At 41.1% G+C, this 23,034-nt stretch overlaps 1 protein-coding gene across 1 annotated transcript; it reads left to right on the top strand.

Moving 5' to 3' along the window:
* Positions 1–634: 634 nt before the first annotated feature.
* LOC139369384 (proteasome inhibitor subunit 1) lies at positions 635–22,382 on the top strand. The gene is given in 6 exon segments (XM_071108664.1): positions 635–760; positions 6,376–6,454; positions 18,971–19,025; positions 21,259–21,345; positions 21,347–21,406; positions 22,331–22,382. Coding segments are annotated over 6 exon segments (459 nt in total).
* Positions 22,383–23,034: the final 652 nt, after the last annotated feature.

The following is a 23,034-nucleotide window of genomic DNA, read 5'->3' as shown; positions in this document are numbered from 1 at the left end:
CAAGCCTGTCTGCTGTCCTTTACCTGCCTGACTCCGACCTGATTACGAACCTCTGTCTGTACTCAACCTGCCCTTTGCACCGTGTTATAACAAATTATTGAGAACTGTACTATCCGCCTCCTGTGTCTGCAACTGGGTCATATCTTGAGTCGTGATTGTACGAACTGGCCATGACTAATCCAGCAGACTCGGGCCAGCTCTGCAACGCCATCTCCACCCAAGGAGCCACCATTGGGAGACACGAGTTACTTTGAGGTCTTCTGGACGGATTCCAGAATTTGGCACAACGTCATGACAATGCCTTAAATACTTTGCTTAAGCAATTCCGTGGATTATCTGTGAGGCAGCCGGCCACGACAGTAACTTCCCATGCTCTTATAATGTCTGTATTGAAATTGAATAACAATGATTGTAAAACATAGCTATCACTTTGCTGGCATTATTATAATGTAATTTTGCAGACAACACTAACAGTGTAATGCGCAACCGGAACTGAATACACAGGTAAGTTACATCTTTTCTCTCCGGCGAAGGAAAATGTCGGACCAAAACACATTGACAAACATAAACAGACTCAACTCTTTCGTTTTCATTTCTGGTCTAACATTGCTATCAATTCCTAACTTTCCGAATTATGGTTTATTTAGAGTTGTTGTACATCATAGCAAGCAGCATTACCTGTCCACACAACGTCGTTGTGTATTTCGTTCACTGGGAAATTGTTAAGCGTTGTTACAAGTGTCTTGGGTCGGGAGATGTGGTGATGCTAGCGGGCTGCTAATTACAGGGACTGTATAATTCCATGCTTTAATTTCATGGCATGCAATGTAGCTAGCATTAATAATGTCAGTTGGTGCTCAAGCCAGCTAGCTATAACGTTAGTTGGTTAGCGAGGCAAACAGTATGCCAGACTGCTAATGTTTATCTGAGGCTGGCACTGCAGATACAGTTAAGTGTTGTGTAGCCAAGTAATGTTAACATAAAATTAATCGTTGAGTTGGTGAGGTAACGTTACTTTGCTAGTTGTTGTGATGTTGTCAGCATACTTGGTTGTAGAAATCATTTGGTTTCTTGCATTTGTGTGAGTGATTATTTGAACAATACTCATTATATTGCTGATGATGTGGATGTATATACACATATGAGATGAGTAAAGCAAGATATGTAAATATTATTAAAATGACTAGTGTTCCATTTATTAAAGTGGCCAGTGATTTCAGGTCTATGTATATAGGCAGCAGCCTTTAATGTGCAGGTGATGGCTAAGTAACAGTCTGATGGCCTTTAGATAGAAGCTGTTTTTCAGTCTCTTCCTGTGTCTTCCTGTGACATCGGGTAATGTAGGTGTCATGGAGGGCATGCAGTTTACCACAGGTGATGCTTTGGGCAGACCGCACCACCCTCTGAAGAGCCCTATCGTTGCTGGCGGTGCAGTTGCCATACCAGGCGGTGATACAGCCTGACAGGATGCTCTTAAACAGCGATATAAATATATCTGTAAAAGGCTGATATCAGCAGATAATATTGATCAACAGGAAAATCGGTCAGGCTCTATTTGTTTTGTTGAAAGCATTTTTTTTTGGGGGGGGGGGGGGGGTTTACCTTTCTTTAACTAGGCAAGACAGTTAAGAACAAATTCTTATTTACGATGACGGCCAAGGAACAGTGGGTTAACTGCCTCGTTCAGGGGCAGAACGATTTTTACCTTGTCAGCTTGGGAATTTGATCTAGTAACCTTTCGGTTACTGGCCCAATACTGTTAACTGCTGCAGTTAACTATTTACTTGTCTGAAAGCTCAAGTCACTTGTCCCCCTGCCAAAAAGGTGAACGAAAATGGTGTTGTATGATGCAAGGAACCACTTCACAAAATAAAATGCATTGTTATCACTGGTATTGACAATGGAAGGTTGCTGGTGGTCACTGATCCTAAGTATTATATCTCCTCCTGTTGTGGCCATCAAGTAAAATACTGCACTGATGGGCTACAGTATAAAATATATGTGGTCAAAACTCCCATCTGGTGAGCTACTGGGTGTGCAGACTTTTCAAACACACCTGAGTCAACTTATCAATGGACTGTTGACCAGCTGATTTTTTTTACAATGTGCTAGAACATGGCTGGAGCAAAAGCCTGTACACCCAGTAGCTCTTCGGGACTCTCCTGGAGGATGGTTGGCGACCCAGCAACATTAGAATTACAACCAAATACATTTTGTATGTCTCTGTAAAATAATTATTTCATTCAATGAACCAGTGATCAAATGGCTTAGCTGGGTGACTTCAAAGCAAGGTAGCTAACTGAGACATGTTTATCTATTTGTAAGGCTAAAATAGGGGGAGATCGTGACAGCATAGGAGTTACATGTCAATTAGACTATTCTAAGAATATTTTTTTTAACGTTGTCAGTATTGAATAGAGGAGAATTCCAGCTTTCCAACGGTGTCAGAATAATTTCTCAGCACCCAATTAGCAGTTGTACACGAATGCGGGTGAAAAGTTGTTTAGGACATCGGACATGACAATGAAATTAATACATGCTAATAGCTAAATAGTTCACTAACGAGATAACCAGCCAAACTACAAAATACGTTTTGAATTGGATATCTAGTTAGTCTGTTATATCATCATTTTACCTGCTGCTGCAATGTCTCTCTCCTCTGGCAAAGGCCCACTCACACTGGCACGCAAGCAGGTGATGCCCCCAACAGGATTTTCATTGCTGACCAAAAGTGTGCTATAACAGATCAAATAACTCACTAACTAGCAATGAATATCAACAAATGCGTAAACGTGGCTTGCTTGGATCTCAAAAACACATCTCACAACTGCAAAATTGAAAGACTGCTCAGGCCAACAATAACTACACTCTGATGCACTCAGCAGAGATTGGGAGGACACTTTGATTAAATTCTGATCGGAGTAGCCTAATTGTTTGACATTGTATTTTTTTTTTGTAACTTAAATCTATAATCTGCTTGACCAACATTTTTTTGGTAGACAAGTGTTAATGTCGAGCCCTGTATGGTCCGTCTATGAATAACACCCATCTACAAAAAAAGGAGACAAATTCGACCCCAATAAATACAGAAGTGCTGTAATCTGGGGAAGATATTTTGCCCCATAATGAATACCATAATTCTTACCTTCCATAAGAAACACAATGCCCTGATCAAATGTTAAATTGGCTTTCTACCCAAACATTACACCTCAGATCACATTTACTCCCTCCACGCTCGTAAATCAAAATATCAAAAGGAACACAAGAAAAGTTTTTGCTTTGTAGACTTCAACAAAGCGTTTGATTAAATGGCATGATGAGCTACTATACAAACTCCCCCATATTGGTATGGGGGCAAAAAGTATGACACCTTGAAATCCTTGATATATGACATGGAGTTAGGCAGGGATGCAGCATCAGTCCAACATTGTTCAATATTTATATAAATGAATTAGCAACAATGTTGGCGCAATCTGCAGCCCCAGGCCTCACCCTAAATGACACGCAGATTGAGTGACTGTTGTATGCTGACGACTTAGTTTTGTTGTCACCCACAGAATTACAACAGGGCCTATCCCTTGTAGACCAAGTTGTGCAGTAAGAGTAAACGTAGATTTGTATTTATTTAATCATGATCTTTCAGAAGAAAGACAGATCCCAGGGAAACCGGTACCAGTTTACCTACAGTGGAACTACACTAAAGCACAGTACCAGCTAGAATTACCTCGGCCAAGAGATAAGCTCATCAGCGAGTTTCAGGTTGCTACAAAGTCACTGAGTGAAAAAAATAGATTTTTTTGCTATCAAATCCAAATTCAGCAATGCAAATATCCCAGTAAAGATTTGGTTAACCAGCAAATGGAAAAAGGCCCTATTGAGTAATTACAATTAGAATGAATCAAAAGTAGTTTAGGTGTCCACCGAAATACTTCAAACAATGCCTGCATGGCAGAACTGAGACTTTTCCCTCTACACATTAAAATGCAGAAAATATCATTTAAATTCTGTCTGTGTTTAAATCAAGCAGACCAGAGCTCTATTAAATACAAAGCCCTTCTGAGTAACCATTTCTCCCAATAGGATGATCCCCTAGGTCAGCTTGCTCTGCAGCTCACTGGCAACATCGGAAACCAAAAGACAGTTTCATTCCTAAAACCAAAATCAAACAAATTGTTTCCAAATTGAAAATCAACTACACTGAAAATTAGGGATGCACCGATATGCCATTTTTGTCCGATACCGATATCCAATATTTTCTTTGACATAAAAACCTATACAGGTTGTATTTTAAGCATTATAGTACAGTTAAAATAGTTGAAATACACACACACTGACAAAAAACGTTATTTTGTTGACATTTATGTATGTCCCTATTACCAGTAAACCTATTTCTTTCACTTACTTGCTGTGCTGTTTCATTGTTCATTTGTTCAGCCTCAACCAGGGTTTCATCATATCAAGCAGTGAAGTTTCAGTCTGTCTGTGGCCTCTCTTCCTCGGTGCACACTGTCACTGTGTCCGTTTCCATCTTGTCCAGCTGTGTCTGTAACATTTCACGTAAACCCTGTTTCTTGTCTGCATCGAAATAGCGGTCTTTGTACCTAGCATCAAGCATGGTGGCGACACAGTAGAGGCTCAGAGAGAACACCACCGAATCACTTGTTCACAGCCTCTAGTAGAGTACTGTGTTGCCCGTGTAGCTCTATAAACAATCAAAGGTTGTTTGAACTGGACCTCGACCAGACGTCTTGCAAGTGGTTTGGGAACTATCTGTCAGACAGGACACAATGTGTGCTTTCTGATGGTGTCAAGTTACCTCGATATTACTAAAGGTGTCCCACAAGGGTCAATTTTGGGACCTGTCCTTTTTACTATTTATATAAATAATATTGGTCTGTCTGCAAAAACCTGTAGCATTCATCTGTATGCAGATGACTGTTATGAATTGCCTCTATGGCTGACCAGGGTATGTTGGAGCTGCAATTAGATGTTGTCGTCTTACAGAAAGTACTTGTTGATTTAAAATTGATATTTAATGCGAGAAAAACAAAATCTATGCTGTTTTCTAATTCTCATAGAAATATTTCAGATAGCATACACATTTTATGCATCGAATGGTTATTTCATCAAGCAAGTATCTGGGCTTTTGGATTGACTATTTGGCGTTTAAAAACATGAAGCTGAGCTAGTTAAGAAGCCGTGATTTTAAGTGGGCTTCTTCTATAGAAACAGATTATGACTCTCCCTAAACAGCAGGAAGCAGATTGTACAGCCAACTTTTCTGCCAGTTCTCTCAACTATGTGACACCATTTATCGGAATGCAGCAGCCACTACTCTTAAACCTTTAGATGCCTTCTACCATAGCGCCCTTCACTTTATCACAGATGACAGTTTTAATACGCATCACTGCATCCTGTATCAAAAGGTTGGCTGGTCCTCATTAAAGTTCCTTAGATTAGTTAATTACTCCCTTTTTATTTACAAAGTTCTACTACACAAGCTTCCGACCTACCTCACTTCACTGTTAAAATAAAAAAAATATGAGACACCAAACCCGTTCACAGGGATGGTTAACTCTCAGTTCTACTAGTATGCACTGATCTAGGTAAATCCGCCTTCACTTTTAGTGCCCCCATTTTTGGAATAGCCTACAAAACTCCCTTACATTTTGACTCTCTGGTGCCTCTAGGGCAGTTTAGGACTTGTGAAATACATTTTTATGAGAATTTCAACTGTTTAGATTGAATGTAAATAATTGGGTTTGTCGTGTTTGAAGCTGTTTGTAGTTTATTTAATTTTGATTTATCATTTTGAAATTGTTCTGTTGTTATTCTCAGGCCACCACTGTAAATGAGACCCTGGTCTCAATGGATTCCCCGGAATAAATAGTCTTGCTTAATTGTAACACTACTTACTGGAGTGATAGTAGTTACCAACAAAACAGATTTATAAGTGTTGTTTGGATAAGTAAATCCCCTGGACCACAAACACCACATTCTTTGAATCTGGCATGTGTTTGATGGGTCATTCTGTAAGGGAAAAAAGACCATGACTTATTGAATACTACTGATATTACAGAGCATGCGGAAAAGCTTCCTATTACACCAATTCATGCGTTGTTGCACCTGCAGACAAAATGTTGTAGCCTAGAGTCTTATATGAGGCCTAACTTCAACTAATTATTTCTCAACAATCCTTTTAGATACAAATGTCAAATATGTACCAAACATCCAAAAGACCTTCTCATGTATTCAATTTCAGAAAGATCTTAAAAGTAATGGTCTTTCTTTGTTCCAGTTCTATGCAGAATATAATCGCTATAAATCAAACTTGTTGGTATTGACATGTTCTTCCCCTTTGTCAGTGTATTTAAGAATACAGAAGATTTGCCTCAGAAGGTGAAGAGCCAACTGCTTCCCTCAGCGTCCACACCAAGAAAGGAAGACGAGAAGGGTAAGAGAGAGACAACAGATGACTCCCAGCCAGACAGTGACCCTCTCCACATTCCCACAAGGCATCCACAGACCAACAGGCTGCCTAACTGGTTTGTACAACATACCTTACTACACAGAGGTTGTCTTCGTAAAGGAAAACGTAAATTAAATATCTCTGCCGTACCATATTAACCATAGTCACTGATCACGTATTAGCCTAGTGACATTCATAAATACCATGTTGTAACATGATAGTGTGGGTTAGAGCTTTATGCAGTAGTCTGTCAACTAGACAGAAAATGCATTATATTTGTTTTGATTTACTGCAACTGAACATAAATGACAGCTTGAAAACTGCAACTTTTGTTCGTTATTTAGGGAAATCTCCTTGTAGGAACAATTGTGTTGGTCAGCATAAATACCTTGGCAGAAAACAATGGTTATTGGTCTGCTGCCAGGGAGAACATGTTCCTACTCTTGAAAGGACCCTTTGGGTAATACCTCCCTTTTTTTAAATGTTAAGTTTATTTAACTAGGCAAGTCAGTTAAGAACAAATTCTTATTTACAATGACGGCCTACAGGGGAACAGTAGGTTAAGTGCCTTGTTCAGGGGCAGAAGGACAGATTTTTACCTTGTCAGTATCAGGGATTCAATCCAGCAACATTTTGGTTACTGGCCCAACGCTGTAACCACCTGCCACCCCCTTAACCTTTTATAACTAGGGGGCAGTATTTTCATTTTTGGATAAAAAACGTTCCCGTTTTAAATGGGATATTTTGTCACGACAAGATGCTTGACTATGCATATAATTGACAGCTTTGGATAGAAAACACTCTGACGTTTCCAAAACTGCAAAGAAATTGTCTGTGAGTGCAACAGAACTGATGTTACAGGCGAAACCCAGATAAAAATCCAACCAGGAAGTGCCCCATTTTTTAAAACCGCCTCATGCCAATAACTCCTTATATGGCTGTGAATGAGCTACGAATGAGCTTACGTTTTCTACGTATTCCCCAAGGTGTCTACAGCATTGTGACGTCTTTTTACGCATTTATGTTGAAGAATAGCCGTAAGGGATCACATTTAGCAAGTGGTCACATGATGGCTCCCGCAGAAAATCTTGCGTAAAGTACACAAGTAGCCATTTTTCCAATCGCTTCTTATGAGAAACCAATTGTCCCGACGGATATATTATCGAATTGTTATGTTTAAAACACCTTGAGGATTGATTCTAAACAACGTTTGCCATGTTTCTGTCGATATTATGGAGCTAATTTGGAAAAAAGTTTGCCGTTGTAGTGACTACATTTTCCGGTCGATTTCTCAGCCAAACGTGAAGAACAAACATTTCTTCTACAAAAATAATATTTTGGAAAAAAGGAACATTTGCTATCTAACTGGGAGTCTCCTGAGTGAAAACATCCAAAGTTCTTCAAAGGTAAATTATTTAATTTGATTGCTTTTCTTATTTTCGTGAAAATGTTGCCTGCTGGTAGCAGAGCCTAGCCATAGCATTATGCCATGATAAACGTATACAAATGCTTGTCTAGCATTGGCTGTAAAGCATATTTTGAAAATCTGAGATGACAGACAGTGTGATTAACAAAAGGCTAAGCTGTGTCTCAATGTATTTAATTTGTGAGTTTCATGAATAGGAAGATTTTCTAGGAAGATTTATGTCCGCTACATTATGCTAATTAGTTTGAGGCTATGGTTACGCTCACGCATGCGGGTTGGAGAGTCATGAGAAGTTTTAAGATGTGAGTGGACAGGGACTTTAGAAGGAAAGGGAGAGGGAACACGTCACAGCATTGCACTACTGTTCATGTATCCATGACTACTACATCCATAAACGATGTTCATGTATAGATAGATTTCTAGGTTATTTTCCACATCTAGCCTAACGTATGCCCATTGTACTTACACATGGTTACCCGACCATGGTGCATATGGCAGGACCATTTTGTACAGAGCGGGTGGTGATAATACCATACTGGTTCTTTTTGGTTGAATGTTATAGTTACCTTGTTTTGTTACAATTGAGAAATGTTCCACTTGTAGCATTCTTCAATTGGGGAATTCATGTTTAATAAGATTGTTATTCCCCGATTCTTTAGGGACCACTGAGCCGTACAGTGAAATATAGAACATGTTGTAATTGTGTGGCCTGTGACCATTTCCATCTTATTTTTCATTTGAAGAGGTGTGATTCTCAAATTAATCTCATATCGCCTATCGAGATTGATATCTTCTAGGGTTGTAAAATTCTTGTAACTTTACCCAAATTCTCAGGTTTTCCATAAATCCTGGTTGGAGGATTTCTGATTTCTTGCTCATTCCCTCCGAATTCTGGGAATTTTCCGACTGGAATATCTGTCAAATCTGGCAACATTGGAAAAGCTACCGGAATGTTGCAACCCTAGCGTCTTCACATCGAAATCGGGCATATGGAAAGAAGTGAAACTAAAATGGATAGCCCAGTGCCACGGTGTTGCCATTGTAAGAATATTTTAAGATAATACACAACGCTAACGGTAGTACTAATGGTCAATGGGAATTATCAATGGAAATAGTTGGTTTTCAGTTCAACATCTGTTTAGAATCTGTGTAGGAATGTGAGTCCTGGACTCAGCTGCGTGTGCCACGTTTTCATTGGTCTGAATCGTCTGTACATTGAGCCTGAAAATGGATACTTGTTATTTAGCCATTGGCCCAATTTTACTATAAGGAATTCTAATTGGTCAACCACAGGCTAGGGTGGAGGGTTATAAATTACACCCTGTTCCTTTGTTCTGTGGCGAAAGTCACTGAGGATAGGGGAGAATGAACCATCTACTTCCCAGCATAACATCTATAGTTGAAGTATGAAGTCTACATACACTTAGGTTGAAGTCATTAAAACTCGTTTTTCAACCACTCCACACATTTCTTGTTAATTAAACAAACTACAGTTTTGGCAAGTCGGTTAGGACATCTACTTTGTGCATGACACAAGTAATTTTTCCAACAATTGTTTACAGACGGATTATTTCACTTATAATTCACTGTATCACAATTCAAGTGGGTACAGAAGTTTACATACACTAAGTTGACTGTGCCTTCATACAGCTTGGAAAATTCCAGAAAATTATGTCATGACTTTAGAAGCTTCTGATAGGCTAATTTACATTATTTGAGTCAATTGGAAGTGTACTTGTGGATGTATTTCAAGGCCTACCTTCAAACTCAGTGCCTCTTTGCTTGACATCATGGAAAATCCCCCAAAAATCAGCCAAGTCCTCAGAAAAAAAATTGTGGACCTCCAGAAATCTTGTTCATCCTTGGGAGCAATTTCCAAACGCCTGAAGGTACCACGTTCATCTGAACAAACATTAGTACGCAAGTATAAACACCATGGGACCACACAGCCGTCATACCGCTCAAGAAGGAGACTCTGTCTGTCTCCTGGAGATGAATGTACTTTGGTGCAAAACGTGCAAATCAATCCCAGAACAACAGCAAAGGACATTATGAAGATGCTGAAGGAAACAGGTACAAAAGTATCTATATCCACAGTAAAACGAGTCTTATATCGACATAACCTGAAAGGCCGCTCAGCAAGGAAGAAGCCACTGATACAAAACCGCCATAAAAAGCCAGACTACAGTTTGCAACTGCACATGTGGACAAAGATCGTACTGTACTTTTTGGAGAAATGTCCTCTGGTCTGACAAGACAAATATAGAACTGTTTGGCCATAATAACCATAGTTATGTTTGGAGGAAAAAGGGAGAGGCTTGCAAGCCGAAGAACACCATCCCAACCGTGAAGCATTGGGGTGGCAGCATCATGTTGTGGGGGTGCTTTGCTGCAGGAGGGCCTGGTGCACATCACAAAATAGATGGCATCATGAGGGTGGAAAATTATGTGGATATATTGGTCGCAAATGGGTCTTGAAATGGGACAATGGGACAAATGCGACAATAATCCCAAGCATACTTCCAAAGTTGTGGCAAAACGGCTTAAGGAAAACAAAGTCAAGGTATTGGAGTGGCCATCACAAAGCCCTGACCTCAGTCCTATATCAAATTTGTGGGCAGAACTGAAAAAGCATGTGCGAGCAAGGAGGCCTACAAACCTGACTCAGTTACACCAGCTCTGTCAGGAGGAATGGGCCAAAATTCACCCAACTTATTGTGGAAAGCTTGTGGAAGGCTACCCGAAACACTTGACCTAAGCTAAACAATTTAAACACAATGCTACCCAATACTAATTGAGTGTATGTAAACTTCTGACCCACTGGGAATGTGATGAAATAAATAAAAGCTGAAATAAATCACTCTCTCTACTATTATTCTGACATTTCATATTCTTAAAATAAAGTGGTGATCCTAACTGACCTAAGACAGGGAATTTTTACGAGGATTAAATGTCAGGAATTTTGAAAAACTGAGTTCAAATGTATTTGGCTAAGGTGCATGTAAACTTCCGACTTCAATTGTATGATTTGTCCTCTTTGAATAAACCTATTTTTCTCCCCATGTGTTATTGAGGGGTCTGTGTTATTGAAGAATAACATAAACTGCTAACAACATTAAAGGGGAAGTTTACCTAAAATCCAAACTCCTTAAGTGATTCCATACTGTACATTCCATACTGTACAGAAACTAGTTAGGTGGAGTTGACCTCCTCGCTCTCCTTGCAGTCTAAACTGGAAAGCTGCAAAATGATGCACTGCTTTGTGCAATACTAGCTCTGCTCCGTTGTCAGTCAAAGAGTGATTGAAAAAATAAATTGTGGACAGTCTTTGTTTTAATGAAAGTGTACGGCCGAAATGAGCAAAACATTTTGAGTCAGGAAATGTGTACTTTTCTACCTAAAACGATTGCGATTATTTTATAACATTATTTATGTGGCCGACTGCAACAACAGCAGAAATAGGCTCACGTGGGGGAATTGCATGTAAGGCTCTTGTTCACAATCACAGATGCAATTTATTTTGCAATAAAATCTGATTAGCCAACACATCAGACATTGGAGATTATGATTATGAAAAAAAGCGAGTTGACCTGATTCTAAATAATTAAAATTCAACAAAACTGTTCCTTTTTGTTATCTGTCTATTCTGCAACGTAAGATGACACAAATACTGTCTATCTCTTCAACCTAAGCTAACCGGTAAAGTGTCTAGTCTACAACACAATAAGATCAATTCAAACTGCAATGATTAGACTACATAACTCCGCACGCTCGCTTTGGGGCTTGCTCTTCTCAAAAGCATCTCTGTATTTTGGCAAGCACCAGATCCAGCCCATGGGAATACAGAAGGTATGGCTGTACACACACCTATATTTGCAAGATTGACGGTAGGAGTGTTTACATAGTATTTCCAGTTTTTTATTGCTACTAGACATTTTCTGCACCTTTCAACAGAAAACTGACATTTTGTGCTTTCTTCCCTAGATTTCTTATAGAAAGTGCAGCAGGGACACCATCTTACTCTTGCTGACATCTCTTCGGATTTCCACTTTTCAGAATTAACTTTAGGCTACCTGTAATAAATCAGCTCCTTCTCCCCCAATAAAACTCACATCTGTGATGGTGAAGCTCCAAATAAGGTTATATACATCAGAGTTATCCCACAAGACCGCACATGCGCAGTTGTTACCCATCTCCGCTGTTGTTGCAATTCACAATTGTTTTAGGTGGAAAAGTACATACATAGATCGAATCCCTGAGCTGACAGGGTAAAGATCTGTTGTTCTGCCCCTGAACAAGGCACTTAACCCACTGTTCCCCACTAGGCCGTCATCGTAAATAAGAATTTGTTCTTAACTGACTTTTGTTGCAAATGTTTTACTTCGGGACCACAGTGTTAGTGCTGTTCTGGATTTTACCATCTCCTGCTGCTAACGTTAGCAGGCTAGCCCCTGCTAGATCCAACTAGCTAGGTTACCTGGCTGTCACCGGCAAAATGTGTCTCAAGTCGCATTTGGCTCTTGTAGCCAGGACCGCTGTGTCTGACCTGAGTATAACCATGTCAGACTCCTCTGATTTGGATCCATAGATGGACAGTAAAGCCATCATATTGGAGACCTTTGATATGTTCACTTTAGTGAAAGATAAATCATTTACTGTGTACACTTGTGAAAAGTGTAAACAACTTGTCGCCTCAAAAGACCAGAAAACGACTAGAGGAGAACATGGTCCTAAAAGAAAGGTCTGTCTAAGGAGACTTCAAGACTGCATGCTGTTTTTGATGCAACAATTCTAAACAATTCTTGAATACAAGATGGCGTAGCAGTCAGACGTCTTTGTCTTGTCGCCGTATATATCTTTTTATATATTTTTTTCTTTGCATGTATTTTCTTTTATATTTTTCTTAACCTCAACTTCAACATACTCTCCTATAATCCGCCTCACCCAATGTGGCATGGATCTGCTATTTTCTTTACTTTAGAACCGGAACCCCCAACAGAGGCTAGCCAGCTAACTAGCTTCTAAGTAGTAGTCAGTATTCAAACCAGAGCATATCGGACATATTTTTCTCCATAGCTCCGGATTCCTACCGCAAGCTCTGAATCTTTTTACTTGGATCATAGAAGATAGCTAGCTGCTATCCGAGTGGCCACTCCTGGCTAACGTCTATGGGGCGGCAGGGTAGCCTAGTGGTTAGAGTGTTGGACTAGTAACCGGAAGGTTGCGAGTTCAAACCCCCGAGCTGACAAGGTCGTCTGTCGTTCTGCCCCTGAACAGGCAGTTAACCCACTGTTCCCAGGCCGTCATTGAAAATAAGAATTTGTTCTTAACTGACTTGCCTGGTTAAATAAAGGTAAAATAAAATAAATAAAAATAAATATGTCCCGAAGCAAGCACCAATTAGCTTGGCGCTAGCCTACGCTAGGCCCATCTCCTTTTAAACACTTCAGCAAGCAGGGCTTTCTAATCGACCTGGCCCGGGTATCCTGGAAGGATATTGACCATATTCCGTCAGCCACTCCTTGGGCTACAATCCCTATTTTACCAATTGGCATGGACCCCTTTCACTACTGATACGGAGCCCCACCGTATGTGAAAGGGGTCCAGGCCTATCCATCCCGACTGGACTACCGACGTAATCTGCCTGAGGGGGTTTTTCAACTGGCTCCTCCGTCGCGACGTCCCCTGAATGCCCGTCTGCTAGCCTGCTAGCTGTCTAGAGCATGTCGGACTGTTAGCTGAAAAGGCCCATTCGCCAATTTCTTGGGCCACTATACCTATTTTGCCTGGACCCTTTTTCTACATGGAGCCCTGCTGATCCATCACGACTGGTCTGCCGACGTAACCGCATGAGGGGGCTACAACAGACTTCTTCCGCCACGACGTCCATCTAAGCCCCGGCCCGCTAGCTGTCTGAATCGCCGTGTCTCCAGCCCGCCTAGCTACTCACGGGACCCCTAAGATCACTCGGCTACACATGCCTCTCCCTAATGTCAATATGCCTTGTCCATTGCTGTTTTGGTTAGTGATTATTGCTATATTTCACTGTAGAGCCTCTAGCCCTGCTCAATATGCCTTAGCTAACCCTTTAATTCCACCTCTCACACATGCGGTGACCTTACCTGGTTTAAAGGATGTTTCTAGAGACAATATCTCTCTCATCGTCACTCAATGCACAGGTTTACCTCCACTGTATTCACATCCTACCATACATTATGCCTTGAATCTATTCTACCGTACCCAGAAACCTGCTCCTTGTACTCTCTATTCGGAACGTACTAGACGACCAGTTCTTATAGCCTTTAGCCGTACCCTTATCCTACTCCTCCTCTGTTCCTCTGGTGATGTAGAGGTTAATCCAGGCCCTTCAGTGCCTAGCTCCACTCCCATTCCACAGGCGCTCTCATTTGTTGACTTCTGTAACAGTAAAAGCCTTGGATTCATGCATGTTAACATTAGAAGCCTCCTCCATAAGTTTGTTTTATTCACTGCTTTAGCATACTCTGCCAAACCAGATGTCCTAGCTGTGTCTGAATCCTGGCTTAGGAAGACCACCAAAAACCCTGAAATGTTCATCCTTAACTATAACATTTTCCGACAAGATAGAACTGCCAAAGGGGGCGGAGTTACAATCTACTGCAGAGATAGCCTGCAGAGTTCTGTCTTACTATCCAGGTCTGTGCCCAAACAATTTGAGCTTCTACTTTTAAAAATCCACCTTTACAGAAACAAGTCTCTCACTGTTGCAGCTTGCTATAGACCACCTTCTGCCCCCAGCTGTGCCCTGGACACCATATGTGAATTGATTGCCCCCCATCTATCTTCAGAGCTCGTGCTGTTAGGTGACCTAACCTGGGACATGCTTAACACCCCGGCCATCCTACAATCTAAGCTTGATGCCCTCAATCTCACACAAATTATCAGTAAACCTACCAGGTACAACCCCAAATGCGTAAACACGGGCAACCTCATAACTATCATTCTAACCAACATGCCCTCCAAATACACCTTTGCTGTCTTCAACCAGGATCTCAGCGATCACTGCCGCATTGCCTGCATCTGTAATGGGTCTGCGGTCAAACGACCACCCCTCATCACTGTCAAACACTCCCTAAAACACTTCAGCAAGCAGGCCTCGACCTGGCCCGGGTATCCTGGAAGGATATTGACCTCAATCCATCAGTAGAGGATGCCTGGTTATTCTTTAAAAGTGCTTTCCTCGCCATAAAACAGATATTAAACAGATATACAGATATAGCAGATATAGGAACAGATATAGCCCTTGGTTCACTCCAGACCTGACTGCCCCTGACCAGCACAAAAAACATCCTGTGGTGTACTGCATTAGCATCGAATAGACCCCGTGATATGCAACTTTTCAGGGAAGTTAGGAACCAATATACACAGGCAGCTAGGAAAGCAAAGGCTAGCTTTTTCAAACAGAAATTTGCATCCTGTGACACAAACTCCAAAAAGTTCTGGGACACTGTAAAGTATACAGAGACTAATGTTTGTGTATTCATGTGTATATTGTTGTGTATGTTTGATACAAGGCTCATCTGTAAAAGAGACCATGGTCTCCGCATGACTCCCTGTCAAAAGAAAGGTTAAATAAAAAATGTAAATATCTTGAATTGGAGGGCATCATCTCAGCTCATATCCATCTTAGCCAACATTTACAGCATGTTTTTTTTGCCTCGGCTTCGCGCCGGAAAGAAAGTGAAATGGATACAGAGACTAAGAATAGACGGGGTATGTGGAGTATTCTCAGTGTCCAGCATTGCAGACACATGGGGGCAGGGCATAGTGTGCAGTGCAGGAGAGAAAGAAGAAGAGTCGTCCCTAGGAAATGGCACCGGTCCAAAGATGGAGCCTGTCACTTGGCGTCCACCACCTCCCTTTTCTCTCTCTCTCTCACTCCCTCCCTCCTCTCTCCTCCCTCTGCTTCCTCTGACCCTATCAGATTTGTCTCGTGATGTCAGCAATTTATCGACCTTGGTGCTGTCATGCCCTCGTCCACGAGGGAGAGGGAGCAGAATGATACAGCAGATTTACATTCTGTCTGAAGTATACAATGGTTAGGAAAGGGCAAAGGGACACAGTATTCACAAGATGCTCTGACATGCTGAGGAAATCAGTCAATATAAATAAATTCACGAGGGCTAATCTATGGATTTCACATAACTGGGCAGGGTCGCAGCCATGGATGGGCCTGGGAGAGCATAGGCCCACTCACTGGGGAGCCAGGCCTAGCCAATCGGGATTAGTTTTTCCCCACAAAAGGGCTTTATTAGGCAGAAATACTCAGCACCCCCGCCTCAGACGATCCCACAGGTGAAGAAGCCGGATCTGGAGATCCTGGGGTGGCGTGGCTACACGTTTTAGAGAACAAGCACAGACCACAACGTTGGAGATGACTTAGAGAAATTAACATTCAATTCTCTGGCAACAGCTCTGGTGGACATTCCTGCAGTCAGCATGCCAATTGCAATCTGTGGCATTGTGTTGTGTGACGAAACTACACATTTCCGTGGCCTTTTATTGTCCCCAGCACAAGGTACACCTGTGTAATGATCCCGCTGTTTAGTCTGGTTCTTGATATGCCACACCTGTCAGGTGGATGGATTATCTTGGCAAAGGAAAAATTCTCAGTAACAGATGTAAACAAATTTGTGCTCATATTTTTGTTGTGTTTATATTTTTTGTTCAGTATATATTACCAGAAGCTATTCTAATACCTAATCCTATGCATAGGGTAATATTAGGGTAACAATACAGAATGAATACATACACTGAGTATACCAAACATTAGGAACACCTGAGTTGCACCCAACACCATTCTTCATACACACGGGAAACTGTTGAGCGTGAAAAACCCATTTATCAGGTATGAAGGTAAGACCCAGATGCAGAACACATCGAATAAACAATCGTTTAATGATCCAAAAGGGGCAGGCAATAGACAGGTCAAGCCAGGCAGGGGTCATAAAATTAGAGGTCAGGCAATGGTACCAGACGGCAGGCAGGCTCAGGGTAAGCAGAGGTCAAAAGGTACAGGACGGTGGGCGGGCGGGCTCGGAGTCAGGAGAAACAGATCAGGGTGTGACACCATTAGCATTGCATTTCTTGACACAAACCGGTGTGCCTGGCACCTACTACCATACCCTGTTCAAAGGCACTTAAATATTTTGTCTTGCACATTCACCCTCTGAATGGCACATGTCGTGTCTTTGGCTATGCCGGATTATGTGATATGACTTGCTATTCTATAAAATAATGTCTCTGTAATTAATATCACCTGATTGAGCTAATCATGTAAATGTAATTAACTAGAGAGTCGGGCACCACGAAAGAACATTTATAAAGCTGTTATCTTCCGAATAAACTCTTAAAGACCTAGTAATATTTTACATCCATACCAGTCAACATTAATCTTCATCTTACTTCTCATCTGAAAGTTGTAAAATGTTTTATCTGCACGAACCCTGGCTAACAATTTGAATCAGCAATACAAATTGGGTTTAATTATTTATTTACTAAATACCTAACTAATCACACAGAATTAACATACACACAATTAATCATAACTTGATTACGAATTCCGTCATAAAAAAAGAAAACGTCCCTAGCGGGCGGAACAGAATTGACGGCTTGTTACACAAAGGAAAAGGGGCTGGGTTAAGTGAAAGAGCGGGAAGACAGGAACAAAGGGCGAAGCTGTGCTATTGTAAATACAGTATCTTATGCATTCTAAATTACCACCCATTTGGAAAAGGAAAATGCAATAAATATTTACTCTGAGCTGAGCTTCAGTATGTTGTTGGTCGATGGAAGGCCATGTTGCCAAACCGAGTCCTCTGTCCTTTGAAGAATGTCTCTGGTTGTCAATTGGATACGTTGTAGTAGTGTCATTGTGTGGTAGACGGGATACTCTGTCTGTTCCTTCCTAACCTGCGTTTGCAGCTGCGGTCGCTAACTCAACAGCTAGGTGGTATCACTTCTGTAGTGAATAAGAGTTCAAAGTTCATACCATTCGCAACCAAAGCTCATGCTGATGTTGGCTTCGTTCTGAACCATTCTGACATAGGATCGTCGCCCTCATATCCTTGGAACAGGAAGTTATGTTATCATCAAGGGCTTATATAGGAAGGGAGAGGAGGGTGTGTTTGAAAAGTTTTATAGCCCTTGTCCCTTCACAGGGGAGGGCCACTGATTGAGCAGCCCTATCTTATGAAAACCCACATCTCACATTCTAGAAGCTGAAATCACATTTCATCCCATCACAAATAATTTCATATTCAAACATTTAAATTGAACAATAATTCCATGTGAATCTGATAAATCTGATGTGTAGACTTTCCACTGTAGAGTTTATGTCATCTTATCATTGATGAGAATGTCTCAGATGACAACCGAACTGACATCATATTCATTAAGTACCACTGCATATGTTCAATTGTTCGGATTACCAGAATATAGTTCATTTCCCCCCACATTCTGACGTTCCCAGAATCTCTATGTTAACCAAGGGGTTTTGCAAATGTAACCTTAGTAGGGTAGAGAGAGGAAAAAGGGGGGAAGATGTATTTATGACTGTCATAAACCAACCCCCCCAGGCCAACGTCATGACACACACAATCCATGTCTCAATTGTCTCAAGGCTTAAAAATCCTCCTTTAACCTGTCTCCTCCCCTTCATATACACTGACTGAAGTGGATTTAAGTGGCATCAATAACGAATCATAGACTGATAATGAAAGCTATGTCATGGAAAGAGCATTTGATCTTAATATTTTGTAAACTCAGTGTCTTCTGAAATAAGTTTATGCTGAGTTTATATATACAGTGTTGATACTGTATTCACTCACCTGCATAAAACATTTTTCAGCATATACCCCTGTGGGCGAACAATATCACACAACGTTTAATGTACATTTGATATTGTATTGTTGTCAACAAACGCGAATTGATTGTACATCCAACAACAACAACCATTGTATCAACTGTGAGACTTAGTTGACATCTGACAATACCTTGCAAAACTAAACTATGTGCAGTCTCTAATTTGCCCCCAGCCTGTCTGATTGTGGCTCCATTCGCTGCAGGAGGAGCCATTCTGGATCTCTTTGGGTGAGTTTCCCTACTGCACTCAGCAAGTGTCACGTCCTGACCTGAGATATCTCTGTTTTCTTTATATTTTGGATAGGTCAGGGTGTGACTAGGGTGGGTACTCTAGTTTTTGTATTGTCTAGGGTTTTGTATGTCTCGTGTTTTGTAAGTCTAGGGGTTTTTGTATTTCTATGTTGGCCTGATATGGTTCACAATCAGAGACAGCTGTTTATCGTTGTCTCTGATTGGGGATCATATTTAGGTAGCCATTTTTCCTTTGGCGTTTGTGGGATCTTGTTCTATGTTTAGTTACCTGTCTGCACTATTCATATTAGCTTCATGTTTTGTTAGTTTTGTTAGTTTGTTCAGTGTTCATTCTTTATATAAAGGAAGTATGTACGCATACCACGCTGCACCTTGGTCTCCTTTGTATAACGGACGTGACAGCAAGGATAGAACAACAGACAATGTGGCAGACGATTCAAAATTGAAGATCAATGAAGATCAGGCCCAAGTATTATGAAAGGGATTACTCTATCTGAGCCACTAACACCGCAAATAGCACAACATGATCATTATTCATCCTAATTAAAAAGACCAATGCCAGTGGCCTCCTGAGTGGCGCAGCAGTTTTAGGCATTGCATCACAGTGCTGAGGCGCTGTTACAACCTGGGTTTGACCGGCGGTGCACAATTGGCCCAGCACAGTCTGGGTTAGGGGAGGGTTTGGCCAGCGAGGCTTTCCTTGGCTCATCGTGCTCTAGGGACTCCTTATCTTCGTATGGCTGCAATCGCGTTAAAGGGATCGATATGATAACAGCTAGTGAAAGTGCAGGGCGCCAAATTCAAAGCAACAGAAATTTCATAATTAAAATTCCTCAAACATACATGTATCTTATACCGTTTTTAAAGGTAGTCTTGTTGTTAATCCCACCACAGTGTCCGATTTCAAATATGGTTTATAGCGAAAGCACCACAAACGATTATGTTAGGTCACCACCAAGCCACAGAATAAACACAGCCATTTTTCCAGCCAAAGATAGGAGTCACAAAAAGCACAAATAGAGATAAAATTAATCACTAACCTTCGATGATCTTCATCAGATGACACTCATAGGACTTCATGTTACACAATACATGTATGTTTTGTTTGATAAAGTTCATATTTATATAAAAGAAAATTGAGTTTACATTGGCGCGTTACGTTCACTAGTTCCAAAAACATCCAGTGATTTTGCATAGCCACATCGATTCAACAGAAATACTCATCATAAATGTAGATGATAATACAAGTTATACACATGGAATTATAGATATAACTCTCCTTAATGCAACCGCTGTGTCAGATTTCAAAAAAACTTTACGGAAAAAGCAAATCATGCAATAATCTGAGACGGAGCTCAGAAAAATAATCAAATTATCCGCCATGTTGGAGTCAACAGAAACCAGAAATTACATGATAAATATTCCCTTACCTCTGATGATCTTCATCAGAACGCACTCCCAGGAATCCCAGGTCCACAATAAACGCTTGATTTGTTCAATAATGTCCGTTATTTATGTCCAAGTAGCTACTTTTGTTAGCGCGTTAGGTATACATATCCAAACGCTCGTACAATACTTTGGACAAAAACTTCAAAAAGTTATATTACAGGTCGAAGAAACACTTCAAACTAAGTATAGAATCAATCATTAGGATGTTTTAATCATAAATCTTCAATAAAGTTCCAACCAGAGAATTCCTTTGTGTCTAGAGGAGCAATGGAATGCAAGTCGATATCATGTGGAATGGGCATGACCAGGAAATGGCTCAGACAGTTTTAGAAACCGCAGAGTGTTTTCTATCCAATACTAATAATAATATGCATATATTAGCAACTGAGACTGAGGAGCAGGCCTTTTACTCTGGGCACGTCTGGGCACCTTTCATCCATGCTACTCAATACTGCCCCTGCAGCCATAAGAAGTTATGGCAGGTCGGGTGCCTGCAAGCTGACTTCTGTCGTCAATCAGACGGTGTTTCCTCCGACACTTTGGTACGGCTGACTTCCGGGTTAAGCGAGCAGTGTGTTAGAAGCAGCGCGGCTTGGCAGGTCATATTTTGGAGGATGCATGTCTCGACCTTCACCTCTCCCGAGCCCATTGGGGAGTCGCAGTGATGAGGCAATGTCAACTGGATATCACAAAAATGGGGTAAAATAATACAAAAATGCTAAAGACCAAAGCCAGCTCTGTTTCTGTGTTTGTCCCACAGTGGTTGTGGAGGAGGATGGATGATCGTGGACCCTTTGCGAGCTGTTTATCCCCGCTCAGGGTTCGACCCCTCTCGTGGGCGTCCTGACCCCGGGAGCTGTGCCACCTGGGGCCCACCCCTTTGGGCACGTTGGAAGACACAGACCAGGGTACAGGACTAATGATTAAGAAATGGTGAGCAAACTATTTATAAATGCCTTATAAATGATTTATTGCTGGACGTTATTATTAAGTGTTATCTCGCTTTAATTATGGAATTTATTTTAAATGGATAAGTGCACAATAATTACAATTTCAGCGGTTAAGTCCATGTAAATGTGTCTGACATGGGCCTCCCGAGTTGCGCAGTGGTCTAAGGTTTTGGCCGGCCGGTGATGTCCTTGTCCCATCGTGCACTAGCGACTCCTGTGGCGGGCCGGGCGCAGTGCACGCTGACACGGTCGCCAGGTGTTCGGTGTTTCCTCCGACACACTGGTGCAGCTGGCTTCCGGGTTAAGTGGGCATTGTATCAAGAAGCAGCGCAGCTTGGTTGGATTGTGTTTCGGAGGACGCGCGGCTCTCGACCTTCGCCTCTCCCGAGTCCGTACGGGAGTTGCAGCGATGAGACAAGACTGTAACTACCAATTAGATACCACGAAATTGGGGAGAAAAAAGGGGTAAAAAAATAAATAACTGTAATAGCTTCCAAAGGTGCTTCCACAAAGCATTAACTCTGGGGTGTGAAAACATACAGGTATGCAATAAAGACATCTTTGTTGGAAACATATATTTTTAGATGTATTTTAAGGAAGACAAATATGAAGACTGCAAGGGGTGTGTAGACTTACGCTAGGCACTGTAGGTATTTGCAATACAACACGTCACTCACTTCTACGTAACTGAAGCTAAGGTCAGCCAGTCTTTCTTGAATCATATCTGAGATAGGCCTATGTTATCATTTAAGAGTTAATAAATAGCTGGCATGGTGGGCCGTCACAGAAATTGGCCACCAGATATGTGTCTTGAATCTGGCTTTTGTGGAAGAGTACTATTTATGAGTGTATTAATTATGTATTATGATCTTTGGTTTCCAGGCCAAACCCAGATCACGTGACGCAGCCAGGCTATGATGATATGTTCATGTAGAAGAGAAGGCCCTTCCTGCTTCACTTCACACACTTCCTGGACCACTTCCTGTCTGCGCAATGCATGAAGAATACACACTTAATAAAACTGACGGACTCATTTGTTCAGCGTGAGGACTAAAGTTACATTGCACTCCCTTTTGGGGGGACGTACCTGGAGGTAATTTAATTGTACACAATTTGGGAGTTCCTAGAGTACAAATCTGTCGGAAATGTTGAAGCAGCTAACATTTGTTTTGATTTTCAAATGCTGGCGTTTGCCACTCACCTCCCCAAAAATGTAATGTGAAAATACCTGTCAATTAATTTTTTCCAGACAAAGTTGTTCATATACACACCTGCAGCAATAGAAGTGAATGATTGATTGATAAAAACATTATTATGCCTGCTACCCAACTTAAAATAATATGCTTTTATTAAAAGGTCATAAGATGCTTTTTAGACCTTTTACATTTTTCAGATTTGACTCATTTATAACTACTGCAAAATGTCGTAATCAAATATTTATTACATTCCAGTTTGTGATATTACTATTTAATTATTGATTTTGTTATAAAAGAAAGCGAAAACTCAAAGGCAAAACCCTGTAGAATGAACAGGTTCCTTTAGAAGCAGTCAAATCATTCCTTTGAACAAGCAACAGTGTGCCCTCC

This window comes from Oncorhynchus clarkii, chromosome 17 (assembly GCF_045791955.1).
Source record: "Oncorhynchus clarkii lewisi isolate Uvic-CL-2024 chromosome 17, UVic_Ocla_1.0, whole genome shotgun sequence".
Lineage (NCBI taxonomy): Eukaryota > Metazoa > Chordata > Actinopteri > Salmoniformes > Salmonidae > Oncorhynchus > Oncorhynchus clarkii.
Note: the sequence above shows the minus strand (reverse complement) of the source record. Positions and strands in the feature narration are given on the sequence as shown.